At 37.6% G+C, this 13,777-nt stretch overlaps 1 protein-coding gene across 6 annotated transcripts in view; it reads left to right on the top strand.

The window, feature by feature from the left end:
* NBEAL1 (neurobeachin like 1) overlaps positions 1-13,777 on the top strand; it is an 80,187-nt gene that overhangs the window by 30,440 nt on the left and 35,970 nt on the right. For 4 of the 6 annotated variants that reach the window (XM_048309539.1, XM_048309540.1, XM_048309543.1 and 1 more), the window contains 13 exons: positions 1,302-1,388; positions 2,857-2,940; positions 4,449-4,547; positions 4,639-5,219; positions 5,855-5,987; positions 6,573-6,692; positions 7,870-8,173; positions 9,084-9,169; positions 9,492-9,581; positions 11,129-11,297; positions 12,324-12,457; positions 12,832-12,991; positions 13,088-13,190. In XM_048309539.1, the coding sequence (XP_048165496.1) occupies positions 1,302-1,388; positions 2,857-2,940; positions 4,449-4,547; positions 4,639-5,219; positions 5,855-5,987; positions 6,573-6,692; positions 7,870-8,173; positions 9,084-9,169; positions 9,492-9,581; positions 11,129-11,297; positions 12,324-12,457; positions 12,832-12,991; positions 13,088-13,190 (2,150 nt within the window). The remainder of the gene's footprint in view (positions 1-1,301; positions 1,389-2,856; positions 2,941-4,448; positions 4,548-4,638; positions 5,220-5,854; positions 5,988-6,572; positions 6,693-7,869; positions 8,174-9,083; positions 9,170-9,491; positions 9,582-11,128; positions 11,298-12,323; positions 12,458-12,831; positions 12,992-13,087; positions 13,191-13,777) is intronic. The other 2 variants (XM_048309542.1, XM_048309544.1) reach the window with 1 other exon arrangement.

The raw sequence follows: 13,777 nt of genomic DNA, 5'->3' as shown, positions 1-13,777 counted from the left end.
TTTTTTAACAGCTTTTAAATGGAAGAATTAAAACCATGTAGACATTGTAGAAAAAAAAAATCAATTTTTTGTTTTCACATGCCTTATGAGAAATGAAGTAACTCATACAAAAAGTTTTATGGGCTCTTTATTTTTGCATTGTCTGCATTTGCTTTTGTGTAATGTACATATTCTTGTTAATGTTACAGTCCTCTGAGGCATGTTACAGTTATTTTGCATTAAGTGCTCTTGGCTGTGATGTATCTTTCAAAGTGTTTCTAATTATGTGCTTTCACACCTATGCAAATCAAAGTAATATCTTAAATGTTGTCCTTTGTTTTGCCCTAATTTATGGAAGTCTATTTCTCAGGTTGTTCCTCTTCAGAGAGACTAAGCTGGCAGATAATGGAACAAAACGTGTGTATGTGTGGGAAAAGACAAATGCGTAGGTTTTACCCACTAAGGGAAAGTATTTCCTTTTTCTTAAAGGAACCTCTAAAACGTTTTAGTCAGGGTTTTTTTTAATACCTCAATAGAATCTTAAAACAGAAGGAGGTAAATCTTAGTTCTGACTAGGTTACAGCTAAATTTGGCACGCAAATTGACTGCAATTGATTATGAATTTGGGTGAGTTTGAAAGTTTCAAATTCAGGAACTGACAAGGAATCTAGCTACTGAACATAGAGCAGTTCCTTAGCTGAAGATGCAGTATAAGTGTATGTTTGATTTGAAGTTGTTTACCACCTGTCTGATTCTTAGGATGATGGCAGAGATATTTTGCCCTTCTTCCTGTCCTAAAGACTGTGTGCCCCAGAAATTCTGCTACTGTGCTGTTTGAAGATGAAAATATTCTGTCTAGGTATCTTCAGCTTTCACCTAGGGTGAAACATAAGTGGAAAATGGTGAAGCATCTGTATCCATTTCCTTGTTAATGCCCCACTCTCGTCTTTATTTCTTACAAATAAATTTCTTAGAACTCTCTGTCATGTTGCATATTGTAAATGAAATCACAGGTGCTGAGCCAGAGACGAGTATAAATTCCAGATAAATCTTTCTCTTTGTCTCAGTGACTACATATTTTCATGTATTTTTGGGGGGAAAAAAGTAATTACTCTTTAGCAAAAATACAGTGTAATTTTCAGTATATTAAGAATTAACAGAAGACTAATACTAATGGACAATTGTGTCTCATCAGTGTATGAAAGCTGTTTTTTTTCCTCCCCTATTTTTGTATGTGAAATGCAAATCCAAGGCAGCCTCCACAGATTTGGCTGCAGGTAACTGTTTAATGCAATTATTTCCATTTTTCTTGTCTCTAACAGCTGTTTTTAAATGTTAACAATAAAGTGGCAGACAAGAGTGAGAAAGACCTTACCAACAAATTACTGACAGAAATGAATGAGGACCAGGTACCTACCTAAACTGTATTTTGCTTCAGTTGAAGTCAAGACACAATCACAGGAAAATTGATTCCTGTGCTTCACCTAAACCATCCTCCTTAAGCCTTCTGCAGCAAGATGAACTTAGGATGCTGCACAAATTAGCATTTCCTGGCTCTGGAAAACTATTTTCCTGAATAACAGATTGAATTCAGCCTTTGTTTTATTCATCTCCTTCAAACTGCAGATATTGGCAATAGAATGAGCATCACTTACGCTTATTTTAAGGAAAAGGTGAAGTACATGAATGGGATCCAAATAAATTCTCTCGACCTGGTGGTGATTCTTTTTCCCCTCCTTTTCCTCTTTTTTGCTCTTTGTCTCAGCACTGTGGTGTTTTGGATTCTGGGGCCTTGTTTGTGAATCTCAATGGTTGTGTTTGGTGTCCTGATTCTTTGCTTGTCATCAAGAACAAATGTTCACAAAACAATGGACAGGCTGAATCAGGGAGGTAGGAATAGCCTGTTGCTTCACTTTTCACAAGTACTGTGGAAAGTTTAAAAAAATGCAAATTTTTGTATTAATTTTATAATAGAATTATTTATTCTGATTAAAAATGTAAAAAAATGCTAAATACAAGGGATGGTAATTTACAAATTGTAATTTTTAACTAATAGCTCTGGCTTTTTTGGACACAGCACAACACTCTAACCGCATGTAAATGCTTCTTCACATCTAATAGAGTCTTCTGAGTCTTGACATTTCACTTTCATAATATGTCTGAGGTGCATATCATATTTCAGAGATGATGAAACAGTATGTTTGTTTGCACAGCGTTGCTGATTAGGTTTACTGATGGATGCAAAAGAGTTCTCCAACATTTTTGTTCTTAAAACCACCATAGAAATATCAATATAAACAAGAATTATAGAAAAAAAACCTCAAAAGATTACTTAAATTGGAGAGAGAGGTGGTGAATCAATGCAATGAGGCTATGGGTGAGGCAGCCACCTAACTGTGCTGGTGTGACTTATCTCTTACACTTCAGGGGTGTGTGTGTGTGCTGCACTGGTGTGCAGGGCCTTGGATGGAAAACAAGTCATTTTATATGAACTGCTGCAGGTGCTGATTTTCCAGCAGTGCACACACACACACACACACACACACACTCCAAGAGATTTCCTAATTGTTTTCCTCCCTCCCTTCCTCTTGAGGTTGTCCATTAGACGCATGAGGAAAACTTGTTTGTCCATCAGAATATTTGAGGTGCAGTTTGTGTTGCGAATGCTTCTCTCCTCTTGAAGTCGGTGGTTAGTTGTCTATTGTGATGTAATTCCTTGTAGGCTGTGGGGTTTGAAATTTTGACTGGTGGGGAGATGATTTTTGAAGCATGTTACCAAACACTTGGTTTCCCTCGTGGCAGGAGGGCACAGCACAGATTTCGGAGCTGAACTGTCTTTGCGTGTTTGTATATGACTTCTGTACCTGCTACTTTCAGATGTTTCAGGGACACCTGGACTCCTTGGCAGTATCAACCATTCAAGCCCTCACAGCAGTAATGCACAAGTCTCCAGCTGCAAAGGTAACCGTGTCTATGCAGAGGGCTGTTTGCAGCTTCTTGATCTTGTTTCCAGTTAGTGCTTTTATCACAGTATCTTGATGGATCTTGCTAATGGAGATGAGCAGATTGTGGTCACACATTCATGCCAGATAGGAGTAGTTGATTAGCATTCCTTATCCCTTTGTGTGTCTAATGGCTGGACACTGAGTCACCTTTCTACCAAAACTGGAAGATCTAAGTATAATGGTGGTTGGAAACTTTGTAAAGGAGGTACAGTTGTTACTTTTCTCATGGATATATGGGATAGACTTAGTGGGTATTTAGAGGAATTTTCAGGCAACAGTTTGTGTTGTAGTTTTTTATGGCTTTAAACAAAGTCAGGACAGTATTGCTGTCCAGATGGTGGTCATGCCACTGCCCTGTGCCCTTCCTTGGTAGTTATTCTGGTGATTTGGTAAATGGATATGTTGTGGTTAGTTTGTGATTCTGACTGGAAGCTAAGCCCTTGGACAAACTGTATTTATTCCTGGGTTGCAGAGTTCATTAAATTAACCCTTGGCTGAATGATTCCCTGGTCTTGGTACAGGCAAAGGGATGTGACTGTACAGTGGAGGGTAAAGGAAGAGTGGCAATCATCTGATTTTGTTGCTACTTTCAGTACAGCTTAAGGGAGAGACAACAGGATCAGTTATGCTCCTCCAGAGCATTACTGAAAGTGCTTATTTTGCCACAGACTCTGGAAAGCCTGGGAAGAGTTGTATGTTGGAGGTGGGGACTAGCTGGGATTCACATGGAGTCAGTAGTTTTCAGTTGAACTTCTACTGCAACGTGTATTTTTTCTTTTCATGTTTACCTAAGTAATCACCTCACTTCTGTTGAAAGATTTATTCTTTAAAAAAAAAAAAAATTTCAACACAGAGTATAGCCAGGAGAAGAGTATTCATTCCGTATGATGTGTTGGCTGTTTATTAATTAAACTATAAATGGCTACTACCATTTGAACTTTGCTGATTGATTTAATTTTTTTTTTTCTTCTTGTAAAATCAATTTGTTTTCAGGAAAGCTTCCTTGAAACACTTCTCTAATTTTTTTAAAGTGTTTAGGATGGGTGGTTTATAATCTGGTCTAGAAAAATCTTTTACTGAAAGGTTAATAGTTGAATGCTTCTAATTTTCAATGGAAACATTTCATGCTATAGCTTGCACTAAAAAGATGAAAAACGAAGCTATTTGTTCTTTGTGATAGTATTAACATTTGGATTATACCAAAGCAATTATGTTATTTTATAGGTAATTAATAAAATACAACTTTGAACTTTTATTTATCTGTATGCTGCAGTGAAATGCTTCTCATCTGCAGCATTCTAGAGACAGTAGAATGAGCAAGTTATCAAAAACAAATTTCTAACCTCTAATTACTATATTCTAATTATTATGTGTCTAATACTGTGTTGAATTAGAACCTGCTGCACTAGACAAGCAATTTTTGTCCGTATTATTTGTTAGTGAGACTGGAATTTTTATCCTCAGGAGGTCTTCAAGGAGAGGATTGGCTATGCACACATATATGAGGTACTAAAATCACTGGGTCAACCCTCACGGGAATTGCTGGAAGAACTCATGAATATGGTGAGCTGTGCCTGCTTTGAATGCAGAAATGCTGACATCTTTCAACAGTACTTCTAGCCCTATCTTACTGCATTTCATGTCTGTTTTTCAGGCTGTTGAAGGTGACCACATGGCTGTTGGGATACTAGGCATTAGTAATGTCCAGCCCTTATTGCTCCTCATCCAGTGGCTTCCAGAACTAGAATCACATGAGCTGCAGATTTTCATCTCAAATTGGTTGAGGCGAATCTGCTGCATTGACAGGCAGAGTCGTGCCACGTGTGTCAATGCAAACATGGTCATCCGTATCATCGAGACCCTCAATTCCCACTCGGCGCTCCACTGTACGTGTGCAGAGAACCTGATTGCCCTGCTGGGCTCCTTGGGGAGCCAGTCCATGGGCTCGGAAGAGCTGCTCCAGCTTGTGCGGCTGCTGAGGCCGGAGGAGCCCCGGGGGGCTCACCCGTACGCGGTGCCGGTGATGCGCGCCCTGCTGGCCATGGCTCGGAAGCAGGGCATGGCCAGCGCCCTGCAGTACTTCAACCTGCACCACAGCATGGCCGGCATCGCCGTGCCCGCCATCCACAGGTGGCCGGGCTCGGCATTCTCCTTCAACGCCTGGCTCTGCCTTGACCAGGACCGGGTGGACCCTGGCACGACGGGCAAAAGCGGCAAGAGGAAGCAGCTCTATAGGTACAGTTACCGTAACTGCTACAGCCTACAGGTCAGATGTAGGCCATCTGTGCCCTGTGACATGTGGTACTTCTGCTTATCTTCATTGAAGGCAATACATAATGCTTAGTCTGGGAAAGGAGAGCTTTCTTCTGTCACCAGAGCCAGGTTCTGTTACAGAAATAACCGTGTAGTTTCTCTGTTATGATGTCTTGTCATCTACAGTTTAAACATCCATAACTCCAAATTGTGTTAAGGTTCATTGCTTAAACAAAACAACATTAAAAACCAAAAATCAATCCATCCAACCCCCCACCCAAAACCAGAACAGCCTTCACACAGTGTTTTGTAAAGGTAATGAACTCTTGATTTGTATAAGAGCACAGTGAGCAGACACCTTCATGCGCTTAAACAGTGAATATTGACATGAGTGGTTCTTGATATAATTTAACTTTTTGGGTGCTAACAATCAGAAGCAAACAAAATGTCTCTTTGGTCTTTTCTTTTTTAATATAAGAGTAACAGTCACATTATAAATATTGGACTACCATCAAACAACTTGACTGGATTTTCTCCTTAATGAATGTATTGTTAGGTGGTAGTTTTTATGAAGCAAGTGCTTGATTATGTGTCTTTGTCTTTTTGCCTTTCTGTAGCTTTTTTACTGGAAGTGGTATGGGGTTTGAAGCCTTTATTACATGCTCAGGGGTATTGGTGGTTGCAGTGTGCACGAAGAGGGAGTATGCAACAGTGATGCTGCCTGACCATTGCTTTTTTGACTCTCTCTGGGTAAGATTTGATACTGACAAACACTTTGTTTAGGATTGTATTGTTAGCTCAGAAGTCAAAATTCTATTTTTTTGATTGTGTTATGAATAGTCTATTTTATAATATTTCAATAATTCATTGCCTAAGAGCAGATTTAATCTCAAATAATGCAAGCAATTTTCACATAGATTAGTTGTTGATTGGGCTAATTTATGCATGTGTTATTAGGCATTTTTTATTAAGCTTGTTACAGCATTAGAGGTTTTTTATATTACATTAACACAAGCATAAGTGGCTGTGGTGCTATGTGAATAAATTAGCTGTGGTGCTGTTTCTGCCTTACCCTTTTATATTCCCATACTTGAAAACTGATGTGCATTATTATGGAAGAGCTGTATCTTTCTCTTCAGAAACATGTTTACATGTAAACATTACGTTTAGTACTTTAAAATGGAAGCAGCAGGTGGTTTTATATTCTTGTTGATGCTTTGGATATATTTTCTTAAGTGCTTTCTTTACCAGCTTAGTAGAGATGAAGTTAAATAATTTCATATAATAATTTCACTGCTCTTAATAATGACTTAATTATTTTTATTGCATAACCAGCACAACATAACTATTGTTCATGTGCCTGGAAAGAGGCCCTTTGGTCAGAGCCTGGTGTATATCTACGTCAATGGACAGCAGAAGGTCTCTGCCCCGCTTCGATTCCCTGCTATGAATGAAGTAAGTGCCCTTCTGAGCCATGCCCCTGGTAGGATGAGCTCTCAGATAGCAATGAGAGTTCAGCCAATTGCTAATAATGTTCAGCTTTGAATATTGTCCAGAATATCATTTTGGAGTGTAACTAACCATTAAGTAATGCTTGTTTAGTTATCTCAGTTTAAAAACAAAAAAACTCTACCAGATGACATTGATTAAATCACGGGGTTTTCCTCAAAATAATTGCCTGAGCATATTGACATAATTTATGATGGCATCATAATAAGTGGCAGCTCTGCCAGGAGGATTGGTGTAACAGTACTCAGTGAGGTATATTCCCTGTTATTTTCAGTGTTTTCATATATTTTTACTTCCATTTTTTAATGTTTCCTTAATATGCTATTCCTTATTTCTTTGGTAACTGGATAAGCATTTTACATGCAGTTAATCTAACCATTTTGGTTGTGTACACATTTAGCCTAAAAAAATACACTAGCCATCAAAATGAGTGTATGTCATGTTTGGTTCCCTTTGTAAGCATTGTTCCTTCCTTTTGTGGAACAAATTTATATTAAACTGGGCTACAACACCCGACATTCTTCCATCTTTTCTAAGTTCTAATTTGATATTTGTTAAGTATGTTGAGAAAACAGTTAAGTTGGATGCTGTAATGGTAAAATCAGTATAAAACTTAAAAATGAGAGTAAGTGTATTTTTCATTTCAAGATAAAACTGTGGATTTTGGCCCATCTGTAAAATAAGCACTATAAATCTCAAGGTAACTAGAAATAGGGCAAGTAAGCTTACCATGAGGGCGTCTATTTGAGTGGACTAACTGATGTGAAAAATGTACAGTAGTAGATGTGCTGGGCTAGTATTTTGGAATATAATCCAGAAGAGTATTTACAGAGGAGTATCTGGAGCACTGTCCTTCCTGGCTGTGCTCCTGCCAGAGGTCTTGCAGCAGTTGAGGTAACCAAATTGCTCTTAGTTGGAGAAAGGGTGTTCTCTCTGATTATGAGAAGTATATGCTTGTTTTTTTGGCCTATTGTGATGGATTGCTTGTTTTTCAGGGCATGACAAAACTTGTTGCTCTTGGTTTCATTTATTTAGTTCAGATTTGCTAGGTGCAGCCTTCAGATTTAAAGCTTAAATTTACAGTATGTGTTTTATTTTCTGTCTTCCATGTGTGACTCTCCAGTCTTTTGCTTCTTGCTGCATTGGTTCAGCTGGTCAAAGAACAACAACTCCTCCTCCATCTCAGATACCAGATCCACCTTTCTCCTCCCCAGTTATGCCCCATCGGACGTCCCTTGGGGGCATTCTTGCTACAGGAAGCTGGGGTGGGGTGCTTGGAAAACCAGAGTTCATCACCAAGATGATCTCAGCAGGGACTCAGGACAGTGAATGGGGGTGTCCAACATCTTTGGAGGGCCAACTTGGATCAGTTATTATCTTCCATGAAGCACTGCAGCCTTCTCAGGTGAAAGCATTATATTTAGCAGGTAAGTGGTGGCTGTACTGGTTTTAGCGAAGTAAAAGGAAGGAGTTACAAACAAGACCCCACTAAGCTTTGCTCTACATAGACACATAAAGAAGAACTTACAATCCAGAAGAACTGTAGAGCTGACCTAAGTGAGAGGGCTTTAAAGCAAATAAGCTTAACATTTAATACATATGTTACAAAGTTTGATTTAAAAATATTATGTTTGCATGAACTCATCTGTTTATCATATGTACAGACCTGCCAAAATTAAAATGTTAGGTAATAATTTCCCTTGTAAGTTCTGAATTTTTGCTGCTGTTTGCTTACATGTGTTTGTAGTTGAGACTCTTCAAGTATTGCCTTTATTTTGATAGGCCACTTAAAGGTGATTTATGCTTGAGGATTTTTCCATAAAGATCAATAATTAAGTGATCATTTTAAAGAAAATACTCTGAAAGCTATGTTGTACAGTTCAGAGTGTTAAAGGTATTAAGTTCCATAATGACTTGAGGTTGTTACAGATTAGCATTAAAACACTTGCATTATTTAAAGGATATATTTTGTAGTGCTGAACAAAACTATCTTGAAGGTTACTTATTTTCTGGGCATTTAGGCTTGATGAAGAGATGAGTGACAAATATGAGACAGGTATTTGTAAAGACAAACATTAGAGCTGTTTGAATGTATAACACCTCTTTGTGTAGTTTAGCTTTTCCTGTAGAATATGTTCCTTTTTAAGCAGACCCTCTGAAATGAATGATTGAAGTCACAGGGACTCTACTTCAAAACATGTCTCAAATAGATATGGTTCAGACTGTCTTGTTTGTTCTTCCTACAAGTTTGGTGGTATAAAATTTGTAAAGGGCAACATTAATATCCAGTGGACTCTTAAATATATACTATATAATTTTATATACCTTTTTTTTTAGGTCCAAACTGTTTAACTCCATGGAAGTCTCAAGAAGCTGAAGTAGCAGACCTCCCCAGTAAGGTGCTCCTTCATTATACACCAAAGGTATGAAACAGGACATCATTTCTGTTCAACTACACAGTGTGTATTTTCAGTGTTTGCACTGTGGTTTTCATGGGAAGATAAGGAGCAGTGAGAGCTTTCTTAAACTGGAGTCTTGTGCGGAGACAGTAGGTTTTGTTCATGTTAGGCAAAAGCATGGAATTATCTTGTACAATAGAGAATGTCAAATTTAAAATAACATATATTCTAGGGGTTTCACGTTGTTTAAATACTTTAATATCAACACACTGGCACAAAATCTTGTGTTCAAGCATCTGTAACTTGTTTCATAAATGATATCATGGCTTCTTCATTTGTTTAACAGGCCTGCAGAAACCCAATTTGTCTTGACCTGTCTGCAAATCTTTTACATGGAAGACTAACTGGAAACAAAGTAGTGAACTGGGACATCAAGGTAAAAGTGTTCTAAAGAGGCAGAACCTGATGTAAAAATGGCAGGGGTTGTGTGCTTTCACTTAACTTTTGGAATGATGGAAGTTATTGTCATAATGCAAATTATATTTAGCAGGTACAGCATGTTTTTGTACTGAGAATTAATGGGCTAATGCTGTACCTGGAGCAATGTTGCATTTACATTACATTTATTGAGGACTTACGAGGGCCACTGCTCTTATTGTCACAGTACATGAAGATACTTTGTGGTAGCTAACTGTTCTTCATAATAATGTTGAATGCACGTTGTGTATTGAGAGCATTTTGTCATCTCTAGGGAATTCTATCATGGTTTTCTTGCAGTCATAAACTCCAAGTTAGGTTAAGATTAGTAGGGTTATGTTAACACTTGTGAGTAGTCAGTAGAATACCACATTTTTTTTATCTTGGGGTAAATGTATGAACAGATAAAAAAGACCTGCTTTTTTTCAAGAGCCGTGAACAATTGATTGTACTGGCAAACTAATTAATAAGGAAATGTTGTTGGAGCTACACTGTACATATCCACCATGCATATCTCTACAATCACTTGCAGAGACTAATGTTAAGAAAATTCAGACACTTAATGGTTAATTTTGCTGTGATATGAATAGTTTTAAAATACTTCAATTTGTCCTCTTTGCCCAGTAATGGGTACTTGTACTCCACAATGATCGTTGTTGGATGAAGCTGGGGAAATGAGTAGGTGTCTCTGAGTAGCTTGCTAGGATCTTGATTTTGAATTGATTTGAAGTGGTTGTGAATCACTTCTAGAAATCTTGTGATTTGAATATATTATCCCTTACCACAAGAAGCATTGTTTGAATAACAGAATCCAGAATCAAGTAAATAGGAAAAGTCCTCTGAGGTCGTCAAGTCCAACCTGGTCTGAACACCATCTTGTCAACTAGACTGTGGCACTAAGTGCTACATCCAGTCAGTCCTTAAACACCTCCAGGGACTGTCTTGTGCTATCTCTGCTTGTGAGGAGGAGGGGGAAAAAGGGAACTTTGGAGACTTGAATTTTAAGGAGAGGCTTAGAATTGATGTATGTGTAGTTATTTTAAAAAACAAAATAAAATTGTATTATTTTTTAACTGCCTGAAGTTGAAATCTTGCAGGAAGATTGTTAAAGCAGAGGTGTGTATAATCTTACAGTCTTCTCTTACTGCTTGCTGCAAGTAACTTAAAAATCAGAAAAATGTTTTTCCTGTTTTTCAAATATATTTAGCAGAAGATTCTTTCTAAGTTTTTGTATCCTTCAGTTTCCAGTGTTTATATGGGGGGAGGAGGAAGGAAATGTAAAAAATGTACTTTCAAAACAAGAGCTGACAGGATGGCCCATGTGTAATTGTCATGGCCAGAACTTGAGCAATCCTGGTGTTAAACAGTGTTTTAAGCTAGTTTCGAAGTGGCCTTTGAGACATTCTGATTGGTTTGTGAGTACTCCTGAATGTGAAGTAAATCTTTGTTATTGTTGAGGGGATTTTACTTCTGGTGATGTTTATCCTGCCTTTTCTCTTGATTCAGGATATGATCAACTGCATTGGTGGAATAAATGTGCTGTTTCCATTGCTGGAGCAGATCAGCTTTCTTGGTGGACAGATACATGAGAAGTCTGAAGGGGGAACTCTGCCTCCAGAAAGAGTAACTCCTGTAGAGGGTGACTGGGTGGTGTTTCCATCCACAAAGGCATCAGGTAGGAAAGTGCAGCTGAAGTGAACTAATTTTTAAGCTTGATTTTAAAAGTCTTTTTGTGAATGACAGAGAGCTGCTTATTATGTGCTGGATTTTCCAGAGTACCTATGTAAAGCTGAAAGGCTTTTTCTGTCCCTAGATACGTGACATGGATACTGAATACCAAGACTTCAGCACTATATAAAAATAATATAATGTATTTCAAGTATAGCTATATTTAGTAGCATTATTTTTCTTTTCATGATTTACTGTTACAGGTGCCAAGGTATGACATTGTTTTAATTTCTGTTCTGATTATTTTGAGAAATTATATTTGATGTAAAACATCCTAATATCAATAGGAGAAGCTTTCCTACAGCTGGAGTTCTGGGTCACACAGCCACATGGAGACAGCCACCTCAGAACTGTACTATTTATTTAGCCTTTAGCCAAACTTTTATTTTCTTTAAAAAATCTTCAGGCTTCTATCTCTTCCATACATAGTCACATTTTGGATTAAAAAGAAAAGAAACTGAAAGGATGCTTTAAGAATAGATTCTTTTAAAAGCTGTGCTAATATTGAGAATTAACTTTGACCTTAACAAAAACCACTGAGAAATCAGACCTTGTAAGGGAAAACACAACTTGTTTTGTTCGTTTCAAAGATGAAATGGTAGACTGAAGTAAGAAAATAGATCTTTTTCTCTCTGTCTGTAGTTTTTTTACATACCATGGCTAGAAAGTGTCAGTTTGAAACAGAGGGACAATAACTGCAGCATATGCAAAAGATTGTAAAAGAAGTTTGTAACCTGCAGCCATGGATGAAGCAACTGAAGTCAGGACTGGGATCACTTTGTTCTGGAGAGGCATGGAATGGCTATGATTCCGCACAGGAAAAAAATCTAAAGACAGTCTACAGCTAAGGAACAGGAGTTGAGAAGTTCAGGAAATAGGAATATAAACACCTGATTTTACTCTTTCCCCTCTTTTTATGCAGTGATCCAATGTTGAACCATAAGACTTTTGCTACTGTTGTTCTGTTTTGCAGAAGCACGTCTGGAGAAGAACATAATTGCAACTTTCATCTTGATGATAAAACACTTTATTCAGGGACATCAGGTTAATCAGGAAAATCTCATTCACTCCCATGGAGTTGCCACCCTAGGAGCCTTGTTACAGAAGGTGAGAAAACTTGAGAAACATCCTTTAGTAATGGATTTTGTGGATGAGGTTCTGATTATTTTGAAGCGTAGTGAGGATGCCAGGGTCTTTAAAGGCCTCCTTAGGTAAGTACTTTTCTTTCTTGTGTTTCTGAAAGCAAAAAGGTGTGAGCAGTTGGCCATTATCTGCAAAGTGAAATACGTTTCTTTTTTTTCCATGTTCTGCTTTTTTTATACAGATTCTGAGTTGTATTCTAGACTACTTTTGTGTTTCTTGTATTGCTTTAATGGAGCAGACATTGCTGTAGAAGATAAAAGAAACTTCCATTTTTAAAAATAAAATTTTATTAGGACATGCAGTATTTTGAGTGCTAACGCCTGTTGTCATTTTGCAAGGTGCCAAGAGTCTTAATGGATGTGAATGTACTGATGGCTGTACAGTTGTTGATAGAGCAAGTCTCAGTAGAAAAGAACACACAGCTTTTGCAACAGATGTACCAACACTTACTTTTTGACTTCAGTATCTGGAACAGTGGTGACTTTCCCTTCAGAATCGGTGAGCTCTTGGACTTCGGCAACTGTGTGAAGACATAAGATTCTTCACTTGACACAAATCTTTATCTTGGTTCTAAAAGAAAACTTTATATTGCAGGACATATACAGTATCTTTCTACAATCATCAAAGACAGTAGAAGACTCTTCAGAAAGAAGTATGGTGTGCAGTTTCTTCTAGACACACTCAGGATTTATTACGGGTATGAGTTTTACTACTTCCAGCTCTTCACTTATTGTATGTGGCTCTTGGAGTGTTTTGCCATCATTCTAGTGAGAAAATTATTAAATAAAACTGCAGGTTGGATTTTGGTGGTTGATTTAATTCACAAAATGGCATTAATTTTTTTTCCCATTTGACTTACCACTTTTCTTTGCCTTGAATTTTTATCCTAAGATTATGTAAAGTTTGTCAGTGTCACTAGGAGTGCTTGTAAACAAAATTGTAGGACTTGTGTTCAACAACGCAAGTTAAGTCATAGATCATTACCATTACAAAAAGTTGAGCATTTTAAGTTCTTTTAAATACTTGTAGAATTTGAAGTAGGACTTCTTTAAAAATTTAAAATGTTACCCTTTCGGTGCTGATGATTTATATCTGCTTAGGAATATAGTTATGTGCTTGAGGAAGATTGGCTAGTGACTTTGCTCTTTCCTGTGGGAGGTGAGAACCTGCAATCCTGACCAAATCCAGATCAGTACAAGTCTACATTTCAGGGCTTTTATAGACTTGCTTAGTGTGATTTGCTTATTCCTATGCAGTTGCTTGAGTTCAGTAAAATTGAAAACT

This window comes from Corvus hawaiiensis, chromosome 7 (genome assembly GCF_020740725.1).
Source record: "Corvus hawaiiensis isolate bCorHaw1 chromosome 7, bCorHaw1.pri.cur, whole genome shotgun sequence".
In the NCBI taxonomy this organism is placed as follows: domain Eukaryota; kingdom Metazoa; phylum Chordata; class Aves; order Passeriformes; family Corvidae; genus Corvus; species Corvus hawaiiensis.
The sequence above is the reverse complement of the archived record's forward strand: the minus strand, read 5'-3'. Positions and strand labels throughout refer to the sequence as shown.